General features: G+C 42.9%; 1 protein-coding gene across 5 annotated transcripts in view; it reads left to right on the forward strand.

Annotated features, from left to right (window-relative positions):
• The window catches only part of ankzf1 (ankyrin repeat and zinc finger peptidyl tRNA hydrolase 1), a 54,355-nt gene that overhangs the window by 19,681 nt on the left and 10,405 nt on the right, over positions 1–24,269 (forward strand). For 3 of the 5 annotated variants that reach the window (XM_060929160.1, XM_060929163.1, XM_060929165.1), the window contains exons 6-12: positions 6,794–6,903; positions 7,410–7,563; positions 7,701–7,923; positions 9,056–9,145; positions 9,261–9,467; positions 9,606–9,704; positions 21,846–22,080. In XM_060929160.1, the coding sequence (XP_060785143.1) occupies positions 6,794–6,903; positions 7,410–7,563; positions 7,701–7,923; positions 9,056–9,145; positions 9,261–9,467; positions 9,606–9,704; positions 21,846–22,080 (1,118 nt within the window). The remainder of the gene's footprint in view (positions 1–6,793; positions 6,904–7,409; positions 7,564–7,700; positions 7,924–9,055; positions 9,146–9,260; positions 9,468–9,605; positions 9,705–21,845; positions 22,081–24,269) is intronic. The other 2 variants (XM_060929162.1, XM_060929161.1) reach the window with 2 other exon arrangements.

Genomic DNA, 24,269 nt, shown 5'->3' on the forward strand with positions numbered 1-24,269 from the left:
GCCCAAGTCTTAATTTTTTAAACAAAGGTCTTAAATTTACTCATACTATTCTACAATGTGAAAACATGGGTTTTGCGTAACATCAGTGAATTTCTTGGAGTATGTGCAAAGAAAGAAACAATATTGATACATTTTCGCGCTGGCACAATCGTCGGAGTCCGTGGTGGAGAGGAGACTCCGCGAATCGCAGCATGGGGAAGTGTCGTTTTAATCAGCAGTGGCTTTCAGATGAAAGATATTGTGATTGGGTGAGGGAGGTTCCTGGAAGCAACATTGAAGCAAGATGCTGTTTGTCGAAAGACCTTCAAGTTGTCCACCATAGGTCATTTTGCTTTAGAGTCTCACATGAAGAGCTCAAAGCACATTGCATCTGCCCTCCACCGCCACCAGCCCATCGCTCAGTTCTGCACGGTTCAATCTCCGAATGCACCTGGAGTTGGCACTAGCACCAAGGTGGGCAAACTACGGCCTGTGGGCCACATCCGGCCCGTTGGCGTTTTTAATCCAGCCCGCGGAAGACAATCATATAAACGCGATTGAGCAGATCTATAAACTATAAGCTTCAGTGTTATCACGTAGACAGGTGTTCTAGAGATCCGTCTTTCCAGTCAGTCGTATTCACGTGAGATTACATTTGCAGAGTGGTGCAGCGCGTGCCATGGAAGTCATTCTGGCGCCCGTGCCACTGATCTCGAGAACACAGGATAAAACTTTACAATGAGTGGTCCTAAAAAAAGAAAAGTGGACAGTGAGTGCAGGGTGTTCAATAAAGAAGGGACAACTAAATATTTTTTTGCTGAAGTCCGATCAAAGGCTGTATGCCTTATTTGCAAAGAAACCGTTGCAGTTTTAAAGGAATATAACATCAAATGGCACTTTTCCTCTAAGCATGCTAATTATGCTAACAACCAGTCAGCGCAAGAACGGACGAATACAGCTCAGCGGTTGCTGAGTGAATGTGAGTATTAACACTTTCTCTTTTTAAAACTATGTTGGAGCTGTAATAAGATGGTAGTCACATGTTTACAGACATAATAATATAAAAAGTATAACTCTTAGTAATTTTGGTTGTCGTGGGTGACCGCTGTAGTGCTGGTGTTTGTTTTTAAGTACCATGCGCTTTTGGGTGTCTGCTCTGCCCCTCATTTATGTCCCTGTCTGCTATTATAGGTGTATTATGAGCAGCTGACCTTGCTTCTGCTTATATCTGTTCCTGGACTTTTGCCTGTGGAGGTTATTCTGATCTATGAGTGGCCTTTTGGAATATAAACCTGTTTGGAACCTGTGTTTTGATTTTTTTGAGGACTGGAAATATTTCAGTGAGTGACTTTGAACCTGAAAACCAGTTTGGAGTTTTTTGCTTTCTTGAGCTGTTTTGTTTGATTTTGTGGGCTGGATGGATCCAGTGCCAAACCATTGAACTGCAAACATGTTGGCATGGTGTGGTACCCAAACTGTTGAACTGCAAACATTTTGGAATGGTGTGGTACCTCTCCTACTAATGGTGGTTGGTTGTACTGGCAGGCTGGAAGTGGATGGTGAAATAAAAACACTCAGGTGTAAATCTACGAGTTCAGTGAAATGTACAAAAATGATATGTACTGATATGTAATTTAGTTCAATTTAATAATATGCAATTTAGTTGTATGTATAAAATGATACAAATATACAAATGCACTGGCATCCTACTCATCCTGGCAGCTCAAAGATGTAATTTAAGAATTAAGTGTGCTACTTTTCTTACTGTCACGTGTGTGTGTGTGTGTATTACTTTTCTGGATGGATCCAGTGCCAGTCTATTGAACTGCAAACATTTTTCTGCTCTGCCTTTGTTGACTGAGAACTAAAATAAATGTCAATCTGATCTGCATTTGGGTCTCTGTCAGTGAAGGCATTACAATAACACTAAAGCTTTTCCGGTTTATGTTCGATATGTATGAATTTGGTGCTGGCCTGGCCCGCCTGGCAAATTTCAAAAGTCAATGTGGCCCAGTGACTAGCACCACTGTCGAACGTCAGCAGCATCAGCCAAGCCAGACACCATCGGCAAGGCTAGCAACAACACAAGGGCCGAGCAGTGGCATGATGGGTGTCGGTGGAACCCCGACACTTCGGGCAGAGGTGCTCTGGATTTTAAGAACAATTACGGAACACCACTCATACAGCTCGAATGAGGGCATAAGCGAACTCTTTTAAGGCTGTGTTCCCAGACTCGGAAGTCACTACAACATTCTCCTGTGGAAAAAACAAAACGTCTTACAGAACAAAATTCGGTCTTGCTCCTTATATAACGAAGGAGTTGGTCAAAGACGTTAACGAGGCAAGTGGTGGATTTCTCTCATTGTGTCTCTTATCTATCCACCTCCACATCTATGTCTTCCCTCCCTCCCTTGTTTACTAGGAGTATTTACATTTCTTTTATTCTTCAAAATGTAAAATGGTTGAAGCAAGTTTGAATGCTGGGAAACTAAGACAAAGAGTTTGTCTGTTTATCATCTCTGGGTGCATGGTCATAATTAGTTTAGAGACCGTTCTTTAGGCCTTGAGTTGGGGCCTCTGTTTGGCTTTTTGGCTGGTGAGTGCACACCATTGTACCAATGTATTGGTATGCCAATTGCATTTTTGTGCACCTTTAAGAGACTTTCGGCTTACCTCTTTTCTATCGATCGATCTATCTATCTATCTCTATCTCTCTTCCCATCTATCCCCCTCGTCTCTTATCTATCTATGCTCCTCTGTATCTCTCTCCCTCGTTTACAAGGGTACAAAATGTAAAATGGTTGAAGCAAGTGCTGGGAAACTAAGACAAAGAGTTTGTCTGTTTAGAATGTTGTGAATGTTTCGATATTTTATTTAAAAAAAAAATACACCCACATCACTTTATTTTAAGTATCATCTCTGGGTGCACAGTCATAATTAGTTCAGAGACAGTTCTTTAGGCCTCGAGTGAGGTCTTCAGTTTGGCTTTCTGACTGGTGAGTGCACACCTTTGGCATTAATGTGTTGGTATGCCTATTGCATTTTTGTGTACCTTTTAAGGCCATGACGTGGACCCTACGTTGTGCTCCTTTCTTTCAGGTTTAGACTTGGTTTTTTTTGTCTTGAATGTGAAGATTCGACAAGCAATGCACATAATGACTTAAGTATATAACTTTTATAATAAAAGTATTTTTACTTGAAACATTTGTCATTATTGGGAATTTGATCTGGTGTTCTACGACCGCATAATGGGTGCGATGTAGGTCTTAATTCTTATTTAAGTGGTCTTAAAGTCTTAAATTTATGGTGGTCAAACCTGGGGAAACCCTGTTAACGCAATTGACACAATTTTCTCGACGAGAAGCCTGGGTTCAGGGGAACCGGCCTGTCCTGCCGGAATGTTTGCAGCTAGCTACACGATGGACGCGTGGGAGAAGTGGCGGGTCGTGTGCATGGCGGTTCTTTCTGTGGTGGACATTGAAGACATCTACCTATTCGGAACCATGATTACAGATCTTTTGCTGATTGGATTAGGCATTGCCCTGGTGCATCGAGGAAATCAGAAAACTGTGACAGCTGTCCAAAGCCCCATAAAGCTGCCTGACATGATTGAAGCGATGGGCAGAGCTGTCGGCACTCAGACTATGGCTATTCAGAACTTGAACCGCAACATGGATAACATCATGGAGAAGCTTTTGGCTTTGCAAAGGAAAATGGATTGATTCGGAGACCAGAATGGACAAACAGAGTAGTCGTGTAAAAGAATGCGTCTACTCGCCCCAAGACCAAACAATCCCAATCTTACCTGCTTTCGGCTCCCTCAGACAGCACTGGCCTCGGCCAAGGCCGTTGCTGGAACAACAACTCCCCCTGAGGATCACTGCAGTGAGACGCTCTTGCATTCCTTCCCCCACTTCCCATGGTCACCACTTTTTACCCCCAGTGTGACAAGCGGGTGCGTGACCAGCGCCGTCATGGCTGCAGGAACGGACGGCTGCTTGCTTGCGCTGGGTTACCTCTACCTCCACCCCTCCCCCTTACCCCCCTCCCCTGATCTCCCCCCCCCCCAAGTCCCGAGTTTTCATGTTGTAAAGTGTGCTTATGTGCTGAGGTGTGGGGTTTTTTTTTTTTAAATGTTCCCACGCTGTACTCCCCACAGGAGCATAGTGTGGGGGTTGCTTTTTTCTCCTCTCCTCATGTTACTCTGTATTTTTTTCTTTTCGTCCCTGTCTTCCTGTCCTATCTACTCCCCCTCTGTCAATTGTATGTATGTGTATATGTACGGACGGCTTGATGGCCAATTTCGCTGGTACTTGTGACTAGTGACAATAAAGGGTTCATTCATCATCCTGCAGCGTAACACATTTCACATTTGAACCTTTTTCACTATACAGCTTCAGAAGTGATTCGTCACTCTTCCCCCAAACAAACACACTGCTCTACAAACTGCATTTGTTTTCAACAAGGACAGTTGAAACCAGTGCCAGGGTCATGGGTGTCAAAGGCTCATTGAGTTGCATGGGGCAAGAAGGCTAGCCCATATGGTTCAGTCTCACAAAAGAGCTACTGCAGCACAAACTGCTGAAAAACCTAATGCTGGCTAAAACAGAGAGGTGTCAGCATTAACTTTTTCTGCAGCTTGTGCTACAGTAGCTCTTCTGTGCGATTGGACCGTATGGGCTAGTCTTCATGCCCCATGCAAATCAATGAGCCTTTGACACTCATGACCCTGTCACCAGTTGTCCTTCCTTGGACCACTTTTGGTAGGCACTAACCACTGCATACTGGGAACACCCCACAATGTGTGCCATTTTGGAGATGCTCAGACCCCGTCATCTAGCCATCACAATTTGACCCTTGTCAAAGTGGCTCAAAACCTTGTGCTTGCCCATTTTTCCTGCTTCCAACACATCAACTTCAAGAACTGACTGTTCTCTTGCTGGCTAATATATCCCACCCCTTAACAGGTGCTATTGTAACGAGATGATCAATGTAATTCACTTCACCTATCAGTGGTCACAATGTTATGGCTGATTTTGGTGTATGTATATAGTCAAGTTTATTTGTATAGCGCTTTTAACAATAAGCAATGTCACAAAGCAGCTTTACACAATAGAAGTTATCTTAGTTGTGTTAGAAAAGAAAATATTAGAATTAGTCATAATAAAATGTTACAGCATTAGGCTGGATATTGAAGATATCCAGCAGATAAAGGTTATTAAAGCAGATAAAGGTTCTGCGTATCTGCTTTAAAGTCAGGGGACCAAGCAGAAAATATTCTGCTTGGTCCCCTGACTTTAAAGCAGATACACAGAACCTTTATTCTTAAATACATTTCTGAGTGGATAGTATCTTCATCCTTGACTCTTGTATGCTGCATAAATGGGAATAAAAAATATATATTTTTGAGAGTTAAAATCTACCGCAGAGTTAGCATTCGAGCTGCCCCGCTGAGCTAGCCATGCCTGAGTGCGTGACATCACTGCGGTAACTGGTTTTAAGGCTGAGGCCTTTTACAGCTATAGACCAAAGTCATATAAATAAAAATTTATGGTGAAAATAAATCCCGTTACTGACTTGCTCAACTAAGACTGATTTGACTTCATTGATTGTGGGTTGACTCTCATTAAAACAGGATAGGTGTTATAACTTATGCAACATACATGTACATGCATGCATTTTCACTGATAAAACGTAAAAGGCTAATTAAATAATCAGATGAACTGAGACAATCACATTCTGAAGCAAATTAAATAATCTTATACTGGTAACTTAAACACACAATGCAAGTTGCATGCATTAATCTAAATGCAGGTAAACAACTTTTTTTTTTTTTTTTTTTTTTAATCCAAATGAGTCAGAGTTTACCCGTCTGCGTTCTCGCTTCTTGAAGGCCGAGCTTGTGGCCGATTGTTTTGAAACAATCTGACTTTCAGTTGTTCGTTCAGTTCTCCGTTCATTCACTACTTCCATGTAAGGGTGAGATGGCAGCAATATCCAGTTTAGAAATAAGATAGCTAGTCCACTCATTCTCTCCATACTGTGTGTTTCCGCCATTACTGCTCGGGTCAGGCAATTACTAAAACCCGGGACGGAACGGGATGTCACCGGTTTTAGCAACAACCACTGGGAGGTCACTGCCTGAGCGATGTGTTCCGTCCCAGGTTTTAGCAACAACCCTCGGCTCATGCTCCAGGAGGACTGGTGCAACTGAATTCACTTAAAAATAAATACTTTCCTTTTCTTGTTTTATTTTTCTTTAATTGTTGGGACTGCACCCTCTTTCAATACAGGCTTATAGCCAACGCTCCTCAACAGATCAGAGGTCTCGTACGAGTCTTCAGTAAAATGTGCAGAGCAGAGGAGAGACCACTTCATAGGTGCCCAATGTGCCCGTGAACTTCCCGCAAAACGCGTCCAAATCTTTTGCAGTTTGAACATTCTTGGACCATGAATGCAACATAAATCCACCTTCTGTCGTGTTGCTGCACCCGCCAAAAACACATCTATGTGGCACGGCGATAAATTAGCTCAAAATGGAGGCTCGGAATTGCAGTCAGCTATGCGTTTTAGTATAGCCGAAGTGGCGATGAGACTGATAGACTTCCTACTGTGACGTTACGGACGTCAAGGTCATTCACTCAGACCGCTACCTATATAAATCACTTTAATCATAAAAATTACTATATTAGATTTATTGTTGGTGCTTAAAACTATTCCTGTACTATTCTTGAGGTCTTAAGGCATTTATAAAAGAAAGTGAGGCCATGGCTCTGCGGAAATGCTTTAAAAATAAATCTGCTCTGTCTTTCAGACAGACAGTGAGGCAAACTTGGTTGATTCTCTGTTGAACATCTCCGAGAAGACGGTGTGGGTGATTCTGATGACAGGCGGTGGACATTTTGCTGGAGCTGTTTATAAAGGGTCAGTAGACTCTCACAGGTTAATTCAGTTTCATGGGTAACCATTTATGATTGCAGTTTCAAACGGATCAATGTTAACTGTGCCATATAACAGTTTAATACTTTAAAAATATTTTATGCACAACATGCAAGGTTCTTTAAATAATGCACTATTCAAACTATGACTGTTTAAAGTGTTAACCTACTATTTAAATAGAATCTTTTTATTTTATTGTCCAGATATCTTATGCATGTAACATATTGAAACAGGCAACACTGTAAATTGACAGTTGACAATTTAATTGTAACAGGCAACACTGTAAATTGACTGCTAACATAAGATGCTAGAAATGTTTACATGCACACTTTATTAATCCCTTAGATAATCCCTGTTATGACATGGGGATGTTATTCTCTTTAAAAATCTGAAATTGTCAACAGAGATGTTAATGTACTGAAAGGTATGCTGTTGGTTTGTATGATCAGATATTTCCATAACCATGTACCAACAAAGATATTATTTTACAGGAAAGAGGTCCTGCAACATAAAACGTTCCACCGTTACACGGTTCGAGCAAAACGAGGAACAGCTCAGGGTATCCGTGACTCCCAGAATAAAGGCCACCCCCCCAAATCATCTGGAGCCGCTCTTCGGCGCTATAACGAGGCTGCGCTAACAAAGGCAAGTACAAATAACACTTGATCGGATGGTCATAACATTACGCCAGGCCATCTAATTAGATGGTGGTGGTGGTGGTTGTTTTTTTTTTTTTAAACATATGTACATAACAGCACTGCACACAATCACTTTCTCACCAGGACATTCAGGAGCTGCTGAAGAACTGGGATGAATATTTAATGCAGGCCGATACCATTTTCCTTCGAACCCCGAAATATAACCGGAGTGTGTTCTTTGGAGGTCGTGGAGCACCGCTGGGGAAAAAAGACTCAAGAATTCGGTCAATTCCTTTTGCTACTCGCAGAGCCACATTCAGTGAAATAACACGTGTACATGATGTCCTCTCAATGCTGCAAATTTACGGTACATTTTTGTTTATCTTTATTGATTTTTACCTTGCCCGCTACGGAGTAAGCGGTGCGAGGTATTGTTTTCAGTCAGGTTTCTTTGTTTTTTTGTAAACGATATTACGGGAAAACGGCTGGATCAATCTTCATGAAACTTTCAGGATAGATGGGCATTGGTATCAAATAGAACCTCCAACATTTTGAGGGTCATCCAGTCAAAATCACCAAAAAGGTCAAAATAGTTTTTGTTGTGTTTACTGACTCATATATAGGCACTAGCCACTACGTCATTGTGCTGTAAGAATGTAAGTGTAACAATTGCGCATGTGCATACACGTGTTCCGATTAAAATGACCAGTGAGTGTATACAATTTGGTTCACCATTTGAAATAAATGGACTAGACTAAAGAAATCGCTTTCAGACATGTTTATGCTTATTACAAAGGGAAAGTGCGTTCTACGGAGCTTTAGCGTGGGAAATAAGAGTTTGGGTCATGGCGACAGCGTGTGTATGTCAGCCTCGGTTCAGAGGTTTCAGTTTTGAAAACTAAGAGTAGAATAATATAAAGTACAGACACTTGGTGTATATTACTTCTGTGATTTTTTTTTTTTTTTTAAATTGTTCATTTTTGGATTACGTTTCATTTTTGTGGCTACTGCCTCATACAGTAAATGTATATGCTATATTTACTGTATGGACATATCAGAAAACAATTTTATTTATAAGCAGTAGCCACATGTACCCATAGGGTACTTATTATTATGATTTTTTTTTTTTTTGCACGATATCTTCCTTCATATTCATCATAAGCGCTACTGGGCAAGGTTTGTTTCGCCTGGCAATGCTTGTTAGTGATATCAATGATGTATGTTGATTTTGGCAGTTCTGTTAAGGAAAAATATTGGGACAATGCTACTGCGGATGAATTTATTCAAATTAAAAACATAAAGTAAAATGTGACCAAAAATAAACAAATAAATCAGTATTTATATTTAAAAAGCACTACCAGCGAAATGTGTCCGTACGATGTCAAAACGTTTAAATACATTTCATGTATAACTGTTTTGAAAATAATTTCATAATTACTGTTCATATGTTGTGCATATAATGAATTAATTATACCTATATTTGTGAACTATATTTACAGATAAGACCATAGATGTATCCAGCATTCTCAGTTCATCCAAGAAAACGTGGCAGAAAAAAACTTCAAATCAAACCAATCAGAATGCAGCAGGTGAGTTACAGCTCTGATCACTGAAGCTGGTGTGTCTGTGGAGTAAATCCACACTGACACTGCCATTTGCTTTTGATGTATGTGGATCTGTGTACTTGGTGTGTCTGTGTGTCAGTAGGTCACCAGGTAGACCAACAGCAGGAGGATGAAAAGGAAGAAGAACAGAATGAAGTTTCTGTACAGCTGCAGCTGGAGGATGTGACATTAACAACTTTGGATTTAAAGGAACATGAGATCAAACCCAACAAGAAGAAACGAAGAAAGAGGAAAGAGAGAAAACCAGAGGCAACTGAGAAAGAGGAGAGTTTCATGGAGAGAGAAGGTATTATTGTTGAAAACTAAAATTATTTCACTGAAAAAAAAATTGGTTGAAGTCAGTTGTCATTTTGTTTATATAATGTGTGTGTGTGTGTGTGTGTGTGTCAATTTTTTTTTTTTATACTTATGCATGCATGGTCAGTCTTTTGCAGCAGGGAGTTGATGGATGAGGCAGGGAACAAAAAGGGGGCAGAAGAGAGAATACAAGGCAAGAAAAATCTGAAGAACAACAAACATGAAGGTATCGTGTATCAAGAACGTACTGAAGAATGACATACAGCTAATGCTTTTTTTTTTTTTTTTAAATTTAAGGTGTATATAAATTACTTTTAATATTAGGTTCTATTAATTTTCACTGACCGCCAGAGGCGGTGCTTTTAAGCACCTAATGTCCATCACATGTACATGTAGTTTGAGTGTTTGTATCAACAAAATCAGCTGTGTCCTGGGTGACGTATGCCCCCTGCCCTGGTACTAAAGGCACGTTCACCCAGGAAGTGACCACTTGCCATCTTCTCGCATTAGTAAGTAGGTTTCAGGAGTATACAGGCATTTTTGGTAGTCATGTAACTCGAGACAAGTTGGAGCTGTGAACTTTCACCCTCCAAAGACTGCGATTAGCCTTTTATTTACAGTTAAATGTGTTTGTAGGCTTTCGAGCAAGCCATGGATGGTGACCAATCCACAGTCAGACAGATTGTGTACAAATGGAGGAAATTCAAGACCATTGTTACCCTCCACAGAAGTGGTCGACCAACAAAGATCACCCCAAGAACAAGGCGTGTAATAGCCAGCGAGGTCACAAAAGACCCCAGGGTAACTTCTAAGCAACTGAAGGCCTCTCTCACATTGGCTAATGTTCATCAGTCCACCATCAGGAGAACACTGGACAACAATGGTGTGCATGGCAGGGTTGCAAGGAGAAAGCCACTGCTCTCCAAAAAGAACATTGCTGCTCATCTGCAGTTTGCTAAAGATCACATGGAAAAGCCAGAAGGCTATTGGAAAAATGTTTTGTGAACGGATGAGACCAAAATAGAACTTTTTGGTTTAAATGAGAAGCGTTATGTTTGGAAAAAGGAAACACTGCATTCCAGCATAAGAACCTTATCCCATCTGTGAAACATGGTGGTGGTAGTATCATGGTTTGGGCCCGTTTTCCTGCATCTGGGCCAGGATGGCTTGCCGTCATTGATGGAACAATTAATTCTGAATTATACCAGCGAATTCTAAAAGAAAATGTTAGGACATCTGTCCATGAACTGAATCTCAAGAGAAGGTGGGTCATGCAGCAAGACCACGACCCTAAGCACACAAGTCGTTCTACCAAAGAATGGTTAAAGAAGAATAAAGTTAATGTTTTGGAATGGCCAAGTCAAAGTCCTGACCTTAATCCAATCGAAATGTTGTGGATGGACCTGAAATGAGCAGTTCATGTGAGGAAACCCACCAACATTCCAGAGTTGAAGCTGTTCTGTACAGAGGAATGGGCTAAAATTCCTCTAAGCCAGTGTGCAGGACTGATCAACAGTTACCAGAAACGTTTATATGCAGTTATTGCTGCACAAGGGGGTCACACCAGATACTGAAAGCAAAGGTTCACATACTTTTGCCACTCGCAGATATGTAATATTAGATCATTTTCAACAATAAATGACCAAGTATAATATTTTCATCTCATTTGTTTAACTGGGTTTTCTTTATCTACTTTTATGACTTTGTGTGAAAATCTGATGATGTTTTATGTCATATTTTCTATATTTCTGCATAAATTCTAAAGGGTTCACAAACTTTCAAGCACCACTTTATATGAGTGGACTCATTCTGATCTGGCAGTCTAAGAGGAATAACTAAGTTCATGATCAGGTGGTGTGTCTTGCCTTAACACTGAACTTGAATGCAATTAATTTGAGTATCGGGCAGGGATCTTCCCTCGTAGCGCTCCGTTACGAGATGCAAACTGTGTTAGCATAACAGGCCTTTGTTTGAGAGCTGGATGGTAACTATCCACTTTTATGTTGGTGTTATCGAAGACCGGCTACTTGCCTGGATTAATTATGAAATTACATTTAAGTCGGGTTATTCCCCGCGATTTTTGTTTATATTATAGAATTGACATGGTGTTTGTCAGGGAGTCTAATTACATACTTAATCTGTGTTCATTTATTATTAATTAAGTACAAGGCGGTTGTTTACCCCTTACTGCACCAAATACACTTGCTGCACAGTATTTCACTTACATAGCTACCTATAGTCTAGGATCATTGTTAAAAGTTGTATTGTTGGCTGTTATACATTTAGGTTCTCAAGATATTGCTGCCTACTGAAGTAATAAGTTTTGTTTTGTATTTTTCACTTTAACATTCCATTGATCATAATAGTATGATTGAAAATACAATTTCTTTATATTAATCAAATGCTTGTTTTCTTATACTTTCTCCTAAATTATGTGCATAGGTCTCACAATTCCATGATTTCATGTTTGAGATAGGGTTATTCTATTTTTCTCATGTTTTCTGTGAAACTGCAATTTTGGCCAGTTTCTGGTTGTTGTTGTTTTTTTTTTAATGTAAACCTTGCCCTTGACCATAGCTTGTTCCCTTTTTCTTCAATCATGAAAATTATGTGACTAATGGATTCCCCATACTCAAAAACCCATAAAATGAAGTATTGCACATACTTCTGTGGTGAGTGGTTCAAAAATTTATATTTTCAATGGCAACCGGCAGCCACCTTGGATTGGTAATTTTCGGCCTATTTGCCCCGGATAGCGATTTTGGCACACATCCCCAGTTGTTCCTTGGGTTCAATTTGGCCTATAACAGTTGAGTTATCCTCTCCTAAATTATGTGCATACATATCTAACCCTGGTCCTCTACTACTAGGAGAACCCCTTCAAATAGGCTAGTAATTAGGCTACTGCATCAATCTAGGTTTAGTGGAAGCAGTAGTTGAGAATGTTTACATTAATTGCTAAGCCCTTCTTGAGCCAGATATTGGCCATGATCAATGTCCCTCTTGCTTTGGGGTTGGCCCTTTTTTATATGGCAGGGACTGACAGAGTTGATGTACAGGAATCGCAGCTGCATGAGTCTAACAACACAGTCGGCCAGGCTAGCCCAACTAGAGAGCAAAATAAGCTTTCAATTGCCATCTGCACAGAGGAAGAGTGTGGTGTCTCCTAGTGCACACAAGTGCTGCAGACCTGAGTCATGGGAGGCCCCCACTCGGGGCAGATGCAGGAAAGTAGATCCCAGGGCTGTGAAGGATCCGCGGAATTCCGCGAATTTGACCGCCAAAAATATCATTTTAGTAAATCATCTAATTTTGCAATAAAAATTGGGGGAGGGGGGAGGTTTCTTTTGCGACAATGACGGACCGGTTTATGGCATTTGCGCCATGCTTACAAACCACGGTGCGAATCTTGCGTGCTTTTCGTTTTACCATTGTGCTCTTTAAACACGCTTTCGATATCAACGGTTTTGAAAAGGAGAATTTCGCGGTACGTCCGTGTCACGGGGGGGCATCGTTCAGAGGGAGGACGGTGAGACCGACGATGTCAAAAAAATTGACAAGGAAAACGGCATAAAAATCCATGGAATTGGCGATGGCTGGAGTTTAAAGTCAGTAGTGAATATCTCCATGAGCACATACGGAAGATAAAAGAACCAGGGAAAGCTCAGGTCAGCATATAAAGCTTACAACAGTGAAAAGGCAGAAAAAGCAAAGAAGAAACAAGAAAAACAAAAAGAACAAGGAGTTATCCTAAGTACAGCAAAGCTACCATCCAAAAGGAAAGCTAAAGAGGTGCTTGAAAGAGAGACCAAAAGAGCAAGGAAAAGCCGTATAGAAAGTCAGAAAGAAAAGAGTAGGCTTTCTAAGCTGAAGAAACTGCTAACAAAGAAAAGGAAATGAATATAAATATTGACTTGTAAATAGTTGTATATAGTTTTTGACTAGAATCTGTCTAAAATGAACAAAGACATTTTGGTATTGAATCAGTTAAAAAACAAGAACATTAGTGACTATTATTTAATAGTCAGTCTAGAATTTCCCCCCTGGAAAAGACATTATGGTACCCAATGAATTGATACGAATCTAAACAAGAATATAAGTGAATTTACAATATGAGGTATGTTATTGATATATTTTCATTCTTCAAGTGAACCCTTTTCAGTTAAAAGGTTCATATTGTATTATTTCAACATAATAATAACAGTTCAAATTAAATGGCATGGTTGAGAAAATATTTGCTTTCAGGAGATGCTTCAGATCTATCAATATACATGAAATCTGTTCAGCTTCTGGGGCCCTGCAGGCCCCAGGCCCCTGGCTCCTGCTAAAATTGAAAAATGAAAATATTTGCTTTCAGGAGATGTTTCAAATCTATCAATATACACAAAATCTGTTCAGCTTCTGCGGCCCTGCGGGCCCCAGACCCCCTGCTAAAATTATTTCCTTTGATTTTGTCATTTCTATTTCACAGCCCTGAGATCCCCTGGCCCAAAAGGTTGATACTTTTAATATCTGCAAACTCAGAGGCCAGACCCTCCTACTTAATCTGCAACAACCTAGTGTACAGCCTGCTAGCATACCCATTACAGCCACACAGCAGTCTCCTTCTGAGGCACTGTCACTGGCCTTTGAGATCCAGGAGGAAGATGTCCTCTGCACTAGGGCTTCAGAGAGCCTAGTTCTCAGCAGTAAGGGGGTAGAGGAGAGCTCCCACTTCTCTCATCCCAACTCTCAGGAGACGAGCCACAGTTCACTGAGGGGCTCCAAGACTAGTCAGACATCAATCAGGCCTGCTGTGAAGATGGCTCTAGCATGTCTGGGGTTGGATGCAGCACCAGCCTAGGTGACTCCTCAAAGTGCCTTTTTTCACAAGAAGACGTCTCAGTCTGCACCTTTCTCTGTCCCACCTTCAGCTCCATATGTCAAGGAGCTGCAGAGATGCTGGGCTGACCCCAGACATTTCTCTTATCTCCCCAGCAACTGCAGAGCACTGGCTAGCATGCAGGATGCAGCTGATCACAGCCTAGATTGCATGCCCAATATGGAGCCAGCTGGTGCTGTCGCCTGATGAAGCACTCAAGCCTGATGCACACTGTCCCCACCGCGGTGCCATTTGACAGAAAATATTATTGTAAGGAGCTACAATGGAGCAGCTCGTATTGGACACATTGGGAATTCTATGTCACACCTTATACTTGCCCTGTTCCAGACACTGCAAACCTCTGAGGGGTGACCCTTCTGCCCAGAGCCTGAGTGATGCCTCCTTGCAGGCATTCGCCTGTATGATCAAAGAGTTTGGTAGGCTAATGTCTTCACTAACTCTTGCTCGGTGTCAGGTATGGCTAGCCCAGTCTCCATTTCTGGAACCCTGCAGGAAAGCCCTCTGCTTTCTTCCTGTCATTCCAGGACAGCTGTTTGGACCTGCTGTGCAGCAAGTTCTGGAGTGTAGGCTACAGGTTCCACAGGCCAGACAGTAGTTTTCCAGTCTGTGCCATGACGACCCCCCCCCCCCCAAGCAGAGGCCCTCTGTGGCAATAAATATGGCTCAAACAATACCCTGGCTGATAATGCAGCCGAGGGCACAGCACTCAGACAGGCTTCGCCAGTCAACCCACACCCAGCCCCCTTGCTTGGTACAGCGTGGCTGTCACCCTTCTAGGAAAGGCAGACAATGACTGTATCTTTCCTGCGGTCAGGTGCTTCACCAAGCAGTAGCTCCAGTGCTGGGAAACGCTTACATCAGACCCCTGGGTTGTGTCAACCCTGTTACAGGGTTACAGCATTCAATTCATATGTCAACCACTAAGGTTCCATGGGGTCAAAATGACCGTTGTCATGGACTCGAACAGGGCTCTGGCCCTATGCCAGGAGGTCTTGACTCTGCTGGAGAAAGGTGCCATCAAGCCATTAGACAGAGTTGTTCACAGAACAGTGGATTCTATTCCACCTATTTTATTATCCCCCCCCAAAAAAGGATGGCGGACTTTGCCCCAAATTGGATTTGAGGCCTCTGAACAAGTACCTCGAGGTTTTCAAGTTTCATATGTCAAGAACAGTGGATGTGCTACAGGCCATCAGGCAGAACGACTAGTTTACAACCGTGGACCAGAAAGATGCATACTTTCATGTTCCCATCATACCTCAGCACAGGCAGTTCTTCCGTTTTGCCTTCAAGGGTAGGGTTTACCAGTTTCGTGTGCTCCCATTCAAAAGCTCACTAGCATCAAGAGTCTTTACAAGGTGTGTAGCAGCAGTGCTCTCCCCACTACAGGTCAGGGGAATGTGTATTTTCCCATACCTGGGCAACTGGCTAATTTGTTCCCAGTCAAGGGTAGATGCTTTAAGGGAATCATGTTCACTGATATCCCACATCACCAAGCTAGGACTAACAATAAATCATGAAAAGAGCTCCCTTATACCCAGTCAGCGCACAGTGTTTCTTGGCATCCAGTTGGACTCACAACTGATGACTGCCACTCTCCGCAGCAGCTTCACAGCATCCTCCAGCTCATTAGTTGCTTCAAGAGAGGCAGAGCCCTGGCCTTCTGTTATTGAGGCCTCTTTAGATCTGCCTGAGCAATCTTTGTTTGCACCCCACTCAACACAGATGCAAGCTGGTCAGAGTCACTGCCAGCTACCCAAGATGCCTGCACCCATGGAGGAGAAAAACATACAACCCTGATTCCAAAAAAGTTGGGACAAAGTACAAATTGTCAATAAAAACAGAATGCAATAATTTACAAATCTCAAAAACTGATATTGTATTCACGATAGAACACAGACAACATATCAAATATCGAAACTGAGACATTTTGAAATTTCATGCCAAATATTGGCTCATTTGCTGTCATGAAATTTCAACACATCTCAAAGTTTGGACAGGGGCGATAAGAGGCTGGAAAAGTTAAAGGTACAAAAAAGGAACAGCTGGAGGACCAAATTGCAACTCATTAGGTCAATTGGCAATAGGTCATTAACATAACTGGGTATAAAAAGAGCATCTTGGAGTGGCAGCGGCTCTCAGAAGTAAAGATGGGAAGAGGATCACCAATCCCCCTAATTCTGCGCCGACAAATAGTGGAGCAATATCAGAAAGGAGTTTGACAGTGTAAAATTGCAAAGAGTTTGAACATATCATCTACAGTGCATATCATCAAAAGATTCAGAGAATCTGGAAGAATCTCTGTGCGTAAGGGTCAAGGCCGGAAAACCATACTGGGTGCCCGTGATCTTCGGGCCCTTAGACGGCACTGCATCACATACAGGCATGCTTCTGTATTGGAAATCACAAAATGGGCTCAGGAATATTTCCAGAGAACATCATCTGTGAACACAGTTCACCATGCCATCCGCCATTGCCAGCTTTTAGCTCTATAGTTCAAAGAAGAAGCTGTATCTAAACATGATCCAGAAGCGCAGACGTCTTCTCTGGGCCAAGGCTCATTTAAAATGGACTGTGGCAAAGTGGAAAACTGTTCTGTGGTCAGACGAATCAAAATTTGAAGTTCTTTATGGAAATCAGGGATGCCGTGTCATTCGGACTAAAGAGGAGAGGGACGACCCAAGTTGTCATCAGTGCTCAGTTCAGAAGCCTGCATCTCTGATGGTATGGGGTTGCATTAGTGCGTGTGGCACGGGCAGCTTACACATCTGGAAAGACACCATCAATGCTGAAAGGTATATCCAGGTTCTAGAGCAACATATGCTCCCATCCAGATGACGTCTGTTTCAGGGAAGACCTTGCATTTTCCAACATGACAATGCCAAACCACATACTGCATCAATTACAGCATCATGGCTGCATAGAAGAAGGGTCCGGGTACTGAACTGGCCAGCCTGCAGTCCAGATCTTTCACCCATAGAAAACATTTGGCGCATCATAAAACGGAAGATACGACAAAAAAGACCTAAGACAGTTGAGCAACTAGAATCCTACATTAGACAAGAATGGGTTAACATTCCTATCCCTAAACTTGAGCAACTTGTCTCCTCAGTCCCCAGACGTTTACAGACTGTTGTAAAGAGAAAAGGGGATGTCTCACAGTGGGAAACATGGCCTTGTCCCAACTTTTTTTGAGATGTGGTGTTGTCATGAAATTTAAAATCACCTAATTTTTCTCTTTAAATGATACATTTTCTCAGTTTAAACATTTGATATGTCATCTATGTTCTATTCTGAATAAAATATGGAATTTTGAAAATTCCACATCATTGCATTCCATTTTTATTTACAATTTGTACTTTGTCCCAACTTTTTTGGAATCGGGGTTGTATCTCACCCGGGGCGTTCCTTTAGGGTCCATACCTTCTTGCAGAGAGGTTGTGGCCATGGATGCCTCCCTAGCAGGGTGGGGAGCAGTGTGGCAATGCAGAATGGTCAGAGGCCAGTGGAGTCCTCAGCAGCAGGAACAACACACAAATGTTTTGGAACTACAAGCTATTCTGCTTGCCCTCAAACATGTTTCTCTACCAGCATTGGGAGAAAATGTCCTTATAAGGATAGACAACACATCTGTGTTCTACCATATAAACCACCAGGGGAGCACCAGATCCAAACATTCCTTAAGGATAGCACAACAGCTATTACTGTGGGCCCATACTCGCCTATTGAGCCTGAGGGCAATACACTTGCTATTACTGTGGGCCCATACTCGCCTATTGAGCCTGAGGGCAATGCACTTACCAAGCACTCAGAACAGGGCAGGAGATCTCCTATCCCAGCAATGCAACCATCCTGGGGAATGGAGGCTGCATCCCAAAGTGGTACAAGAGATTTGGTACAGATATAGCAAGGCAGAGGTGGATCTTTTCACCTCACGGGCAACAGCACGCTGTCCACTCTAGTATTGTCTGGGGGAATCAACAAGCCCCTTGGGTTAAGATGTGCTGGCTCATGTGTGGCCAGCTTGGCTACTGTATGCCTTCTCTCCACTACCTTTACTACTGCCCACTTTACACAGGATCCTCAATGGGAATCACGAGGTACTACTAATAGTCCCCAGATGGCCCAGGAGAGTATGGTTCCCAATATTACACAGATTACTGGACAGGAAACCTTGGTGCCTCCTTGTACAATGGGACCACCTCTCACAGCTGGAGGGTCAAATCTGGCATCTGAACCCAGCTCAGCTGCAACTCTCGCCTTTTGAAGGGCCAGAGCCATTGTTAGAATCCTGTAATCCAGCGGTTGCATAGACCATCAGCAGTTCCCAGGCACCTTCCACCAATGCACTCTACGCTAACAGATGGAAGCTTTTTTCTGAATTGTGCCACTCACAAGATATTCTCAGTTTTCGACAGTCTCGCCTTGGTGAAGGCCTTGAAGCCTCCACCATCAAGGTTTATATAGCGGCCATCTCAGCCATGCATAACAGGGTAGATGGAATAACTGTTGGGTCCCATGCTTTCGTGACACGCTTTCTTAAGAGTGCGCAAAGGCTAATACCACCTCAGAGAAACCCAATACCCTCTTGGGACATGCCCTTTGTATTAAAGGCACTGTGCCAACCCCCATTTGAACTTCTAGGGAGGTTGGAATTGAAGTATTTGTCTATGAAGACAACCTTTCTCTTAGCCATGGCTTCGGCCAGACAAGTAGGTGAGTTGTATGCCTCATCACTGAGCCAAGAGTGCCTACATTGGAATCCTGGTGGCACAGTGGTAACCTTATGGCCTAACCCTTCCTTTCTCCCAAAGACCTTTTCATCTTCTAACACAAACCAGCTCCTCAGTCTGGTGGCTTTTGAGCCCCCAACTCAAGAGGATGTGCAGGGGCAGAGTGCATACTTTAGTGTGCCTAGCACAAGCATTAAAGACTTGTATTCAAACCACTGCTGACTGCTGGCAGTCAGAGTCACTGTTTGTCTGTCATACAAGGCATAGGCGAGGTCATGCCTTGTCCAAACAGCGGCTGTTGAAATGGATTGCAGACGCTATTGTCTATGCCCATGGGGCAGTGGTCTCCCAACCCCTCAGGTGAGGGGTCACTCAACAAGGAGTGTGTCTGTGTCATGGGTGGCCTGACAAGGGGTTGCTCTTTCAGATATCTGTGCAGCTGCATCATGGACATCAACCTGCACATTTGCAAGATTCTATAGGGTTAATGTGGTCTCTCACAACCTAGTGGCAACAGCCATTCTTCCTACTCTTTCACAGCTCTCTTAAAAGGGCAAGTAGGTCTTCCTCGTGGCCTTGTTGGTATTAGTCATCCAGGTGCTTAAAGCACCACCTCTGGTGGTGCGTAGAAATGAAATAGAACAATGGTTATGTATGTTCTATTAATTTCAGATGACCTCCAGAGCTTGGCAGTCACTCTCTGAATACTTGCGAGAAGATTGCCAAGAGGTCACTTCCTGGGTGAATGTGCCGGGGCAGGGGGCATATGTCACCCAGGTCACAGGTGACTTTGTTGATACAAATACTCAACTCAATCCGAAATTCATAGAACCGCATTTACATACGTGACCATCATTAACAAACTTGGTTTACAATTTCACAAATATTAAACTAACCTATCTTTTGCAGAAATTGATTGAATTTGATGGGACATATCTTTCACATCTGCCAAACTTTATGAATTGTGCATAGGAAGTCCACATTTGATATCCCATTGTATGATCCTGAGTTTTCGTTCAGAAATGTGCAGTCATCTTTTTGTTTACCCCAATAAAAACTGCATGTGAGCCAGTTGACATGTAAATCTGGAATAGTTGATGGTCACATAGGTGTTTTGAACTCTCCAGTATTAGCTGACCCCCCCCCCCCCCCGCCCCCCAGAAGCTCTGCCCTCTTTCCTTCAATCACAGATTAGTAATCTCACTCATCTTAGTTTTCTCACTTGAATGTATACTGACATGGCACCCTCAATTTCTCAATAGCATGTTAAATGGAGAATGTTTTGAAATCATTAATTTGGAATAAAATCTATTTGTGAGTGTTTACTTGCTTACCATTAAACAAGTATATATTTAACATCAGATAACTACACTGATCAGCCATAACGTTAAAATGGCCTGCCTAATATTATGTAGGTTCCACTTGTGCCACCAAAACAGCTCTGACCCATCGAGGCATGGACTCTACAAGACCTCTGAAGGTGTGCTGTGCTATCTAGCAGCAAGATGCTTTAAGTTCTGTAAGTTGCGAAGTGGGGCCTCTATGGATCAGACTTGTTCGTCCAGCACTTCCCACAGATGCTCAAGCAGATTGAGATCTGGGGAATTTGGAGGTCAAGTCAACATCTTAAACTCTGTCATGTTCCTCAAACCATTACTGAACAATTTTTGCTCATTATAATGCTGAAAGAGGCCACTGCCATTATGGAATACCATTGCCATGAAGGGATGTACTTGGTCTGTAATAATGTTTAGGTAAATGGTATGTGTCAAAGTAACATCCACATGAATGCCAGAACCCAAAGTTTCCCAGCAGAACGTTGCCCAGAGCATCACACTGCCTCTGCCAGCTTGCCTTCTTCCCATAGTGCATCCTAGTGCCATCTCTTCCCTAGGTAAGCGACACACACCCTGCCGTCCACATGGTGTTGAAGAAAATGTGATTCGTCAGACCAAGCCACCCTCTTCCATTGCTCCATGGTCCAGTTCTGATGCTCACATATCCATTTTAAGTGCTTTCGATGGTGGACAGAAGTCAGCATGGGCAGTCTGACCAGTCTCTGGTTATGTAGCCCCATACCCAGTAAGCGGAGATGCAGTGTGTGTTCTGACAGCTTTCTATCATAGCCAGCATTCACTTTTTTTCAGCAATTTGTGCTACAGTACTCTTCTGTTGGCTCAGACCAGATGGGCTAAACTTCGCTCTCCTCATGCTTCAGTGAACCTTGGGTGCCCATAACCCTGTCACCGGTACACTGGTTGTCTTTTCTTGGACCACTTTTGGTAGGTACTGACCACTGCATACCGGGACACCCCACAAGACCTGCCATTTTGGAGATGTTCTGACCCATCACAGTATGGCACTTGTCAAATACTCAGATCCTTACACTTGCCCATTTTTCCTGCTTCTATCACAAAAGCTTAGAGAAATGTCGATTCACTTGCTGCCTTACAGTATATATCCCACCTTTTGATCGGTGCCACTGTAAGGAGATAATGTTATTCACTTGATGTTATGGCTGATCAGTGTATATTTATTAGGCATGCACATTTTTGGCCAAAAGAGGAAAAAAGTTTAAATAGCCAATAAAGAAGTTTATATGCATGGTTTAGCTTTGTGTTTAACAGCATCCTGTACTTTGCTTATGTAGGTGATATGCCATAAAAACATAAAATGTTAATGTTTAAAAGTGTACTAGGATTTTAGCTAAATGTTTGGCCAAGTGCTAATGTTTTCTTTGTGTGCATTTTAGATGAAGTGTGTGTATCGTGGGAGTTCAGCGTCAGAGATGCCCTCTACACTGCATGTAAAACTGGTGATACAGAAGCGTTGCGCACACTCCTGAAGCAGGACAAGCACACACTGATTCAACTCCTTAACACGCCCATTGATTCAGCTGGATACACACTGCTGCATGTGGCATCAGCAGCTGCACAGAAACATGCTGTTTACCTTTTATTGGAGATGGGAAGTGACCCAACATGGAGGTAACACAGACACGCTGGAAAAATATGCTGAAAACTACACAACGAAACAGCTGCATAGATTGATACTCAACCAGTGTCTAAACATTATCAGGCTCTTCACTTTTAAGTTCAAGTTCAAGTCAACTTTGTCAATAATGCCATATGTGCAGGACATACAGAGAATTGAAATTGCGTTTCCCTCTTATCCGCAGTGCAAACAATAATAAACATGAAAAATAAAATATAGGTACAAGATATAAACTATAAAAAGGAAAAAGGGGGGGGGAACTGGGGGGGGGGGTTGCACACACAAGCTAAAGCTATCTAAGAAAAGACAAGACGGTGGCAATCCAGAAAGTGCAAATGTGGCGGTGTGAACAGAATTAACGGTATAAATTTAAATGTGACGAATGACAATATAAACAGAATGAACAATGTAAATGGGAACAGCAGTCTGACAGTATAGTAATTATGAGTATAAATAAATAAATAAATGGCAATATGAGCAGAATTTTCAGTGTAAGTATAAATATGGCAGATATGACAGTATAAACAGTGTAGCAGTGAAGTCTATCAAAGATTAAAGATGTATAAAGTGTAAACAGTGTTGTAAACAGTTTTTATATAGTGCAATTAACTATAAAAAAAGCCAGTATGAGCAGAATTTTCAGTGCAAGTCTAAATATTGCAGATATGTAAAAAGTGTAAACAGTGTTCTAAACAGTTTCTATATAGTGCAATTAACTTAAAAAAAAAAAAAAACTAGTGTAGACAGTATTGTAAACAGTTTTACCATAGTGCAATTGAATTTCGTTACAGTTCGTTGAAGTGGCTGGTGACATTTGGTTTGTGTATTAAGGGAAGGAGGTACTGGCCTGGGAGGGAGTTCAGCATCCTGACGGCTTGGTGGATGAAGCTGTCTCTCAGTCTGCTGGTTCTCGCCCGACGGCTTCTCATTCTCCTCCCAGAAGGCAGGAGGCTGAAGAAGTGGTGGTTGGGATGGGTGGAGTTGCCCACAATGCTGAGTGCTCTGCGGGCCAGGCGTGTGTTGTAAATATCCTGAAGGGAGGGTAGGGGGACACCGATGATCTTCTCAGCTGCTCTCACTATGCGCTGCAGGGTCTTCCAGCAGGATGCAGTATAGCCGCCATACCACACAGTGATGCAGCTGGTCAGGATGCTCTCGATGGTTCTGCGGTAGAAGGTCTGCATGATGGGGGCTGGTGCTCTAGCTCTTTTCAGTCTGCGGAGGAAGTAGAGGCGCTGCTGAGCTTTCCTGGCCAGCGATGCGGTGTTGCTGCTCCAGGAGAGATCCTCAGTGAGGTACACGCCCAGGAACTTGGTGCTGCTTACTCTTTCCACAGCGGCACCATTGATGGTCAGTGGAGGATGCTGGGTGGAGGTTCTCCGGAAGTCGACAACCATCTCCTTCGTCTTCTCCACATTGAGAGTGTTGTCTCTGCACCACATGGCCAGTTGGCTCACCTCGTCCCTGTAGTATGACTCATTGTTGTTAGTGAGTCCCACCACAGTCGTGTCATCCGCAAACCTGATGAAGAGGTTGCTGTTGTGTGTTGGTGTGCAGTCGTAGGTCAGCAGGGTGAAGAGAAGGGGGCTGAGCACACATCCTGGGGGGGGGCCCTGTGTTGAGTATGATGGTGCTGGATGTGTTGCTGCTGACCCGGACTGCCTGTGGTCTTCCGGTCAGGAAGTCCAGCAACCAGTTGCAGAGGGAGGTGTTTAGTCCTAGACAGTCCAGTTTCTGTATCAGCTGCTGGGGGATGATTGTGTTAAATGCTGAACTAAAGTCTAAGAACAGCATCCGCATGTAAGAGTCCTTAGTGTCCAGCTGAGTGGAGAGCGGTGGAGATTGCATCATCAGTGGACCGATTGGCCCGATATGCAAATTGGTACGGGTCCATGGTGGGAGGGAGGATGGATTTGGTGTGCTGCATGACTAACCGCTCAAAGCACTTCATAATGATGGGGGTCAGTGCCACAGGGCGGTAGTCATTGAAGCAGGATGGAGAGGCCTTCTTTGGAACAGGGATGATGGTGGTGCTCTTGAAGCAGGTGGGAACAACAGCTTGGCTCAGGGACATGTCTGTGAGCACTTCTGTGAGCTCCTTTGCACAGTCCTTTAGCACACGACCTGGAATATTGTCAGGTCCTACAGCTTTGCGGGTGTTGATCCTGGAGAGGGATCTCCT

Source organism: Neoarius graeffei, chromosome 9 (assembly GCF_027579695.1).
Source record: "Neoarius graeffei isolate fNeoGra1 chromosome 9, fNeoGra1.pri, whole genome shotgun sequence".
Taxonomy (NCBI): domain Eukaryota; kingdom Metazoa; phylum Chordata; class Actinopteri; order Siluriformes; family Ariidae; genus Neoarius; species Neoarius graeffei.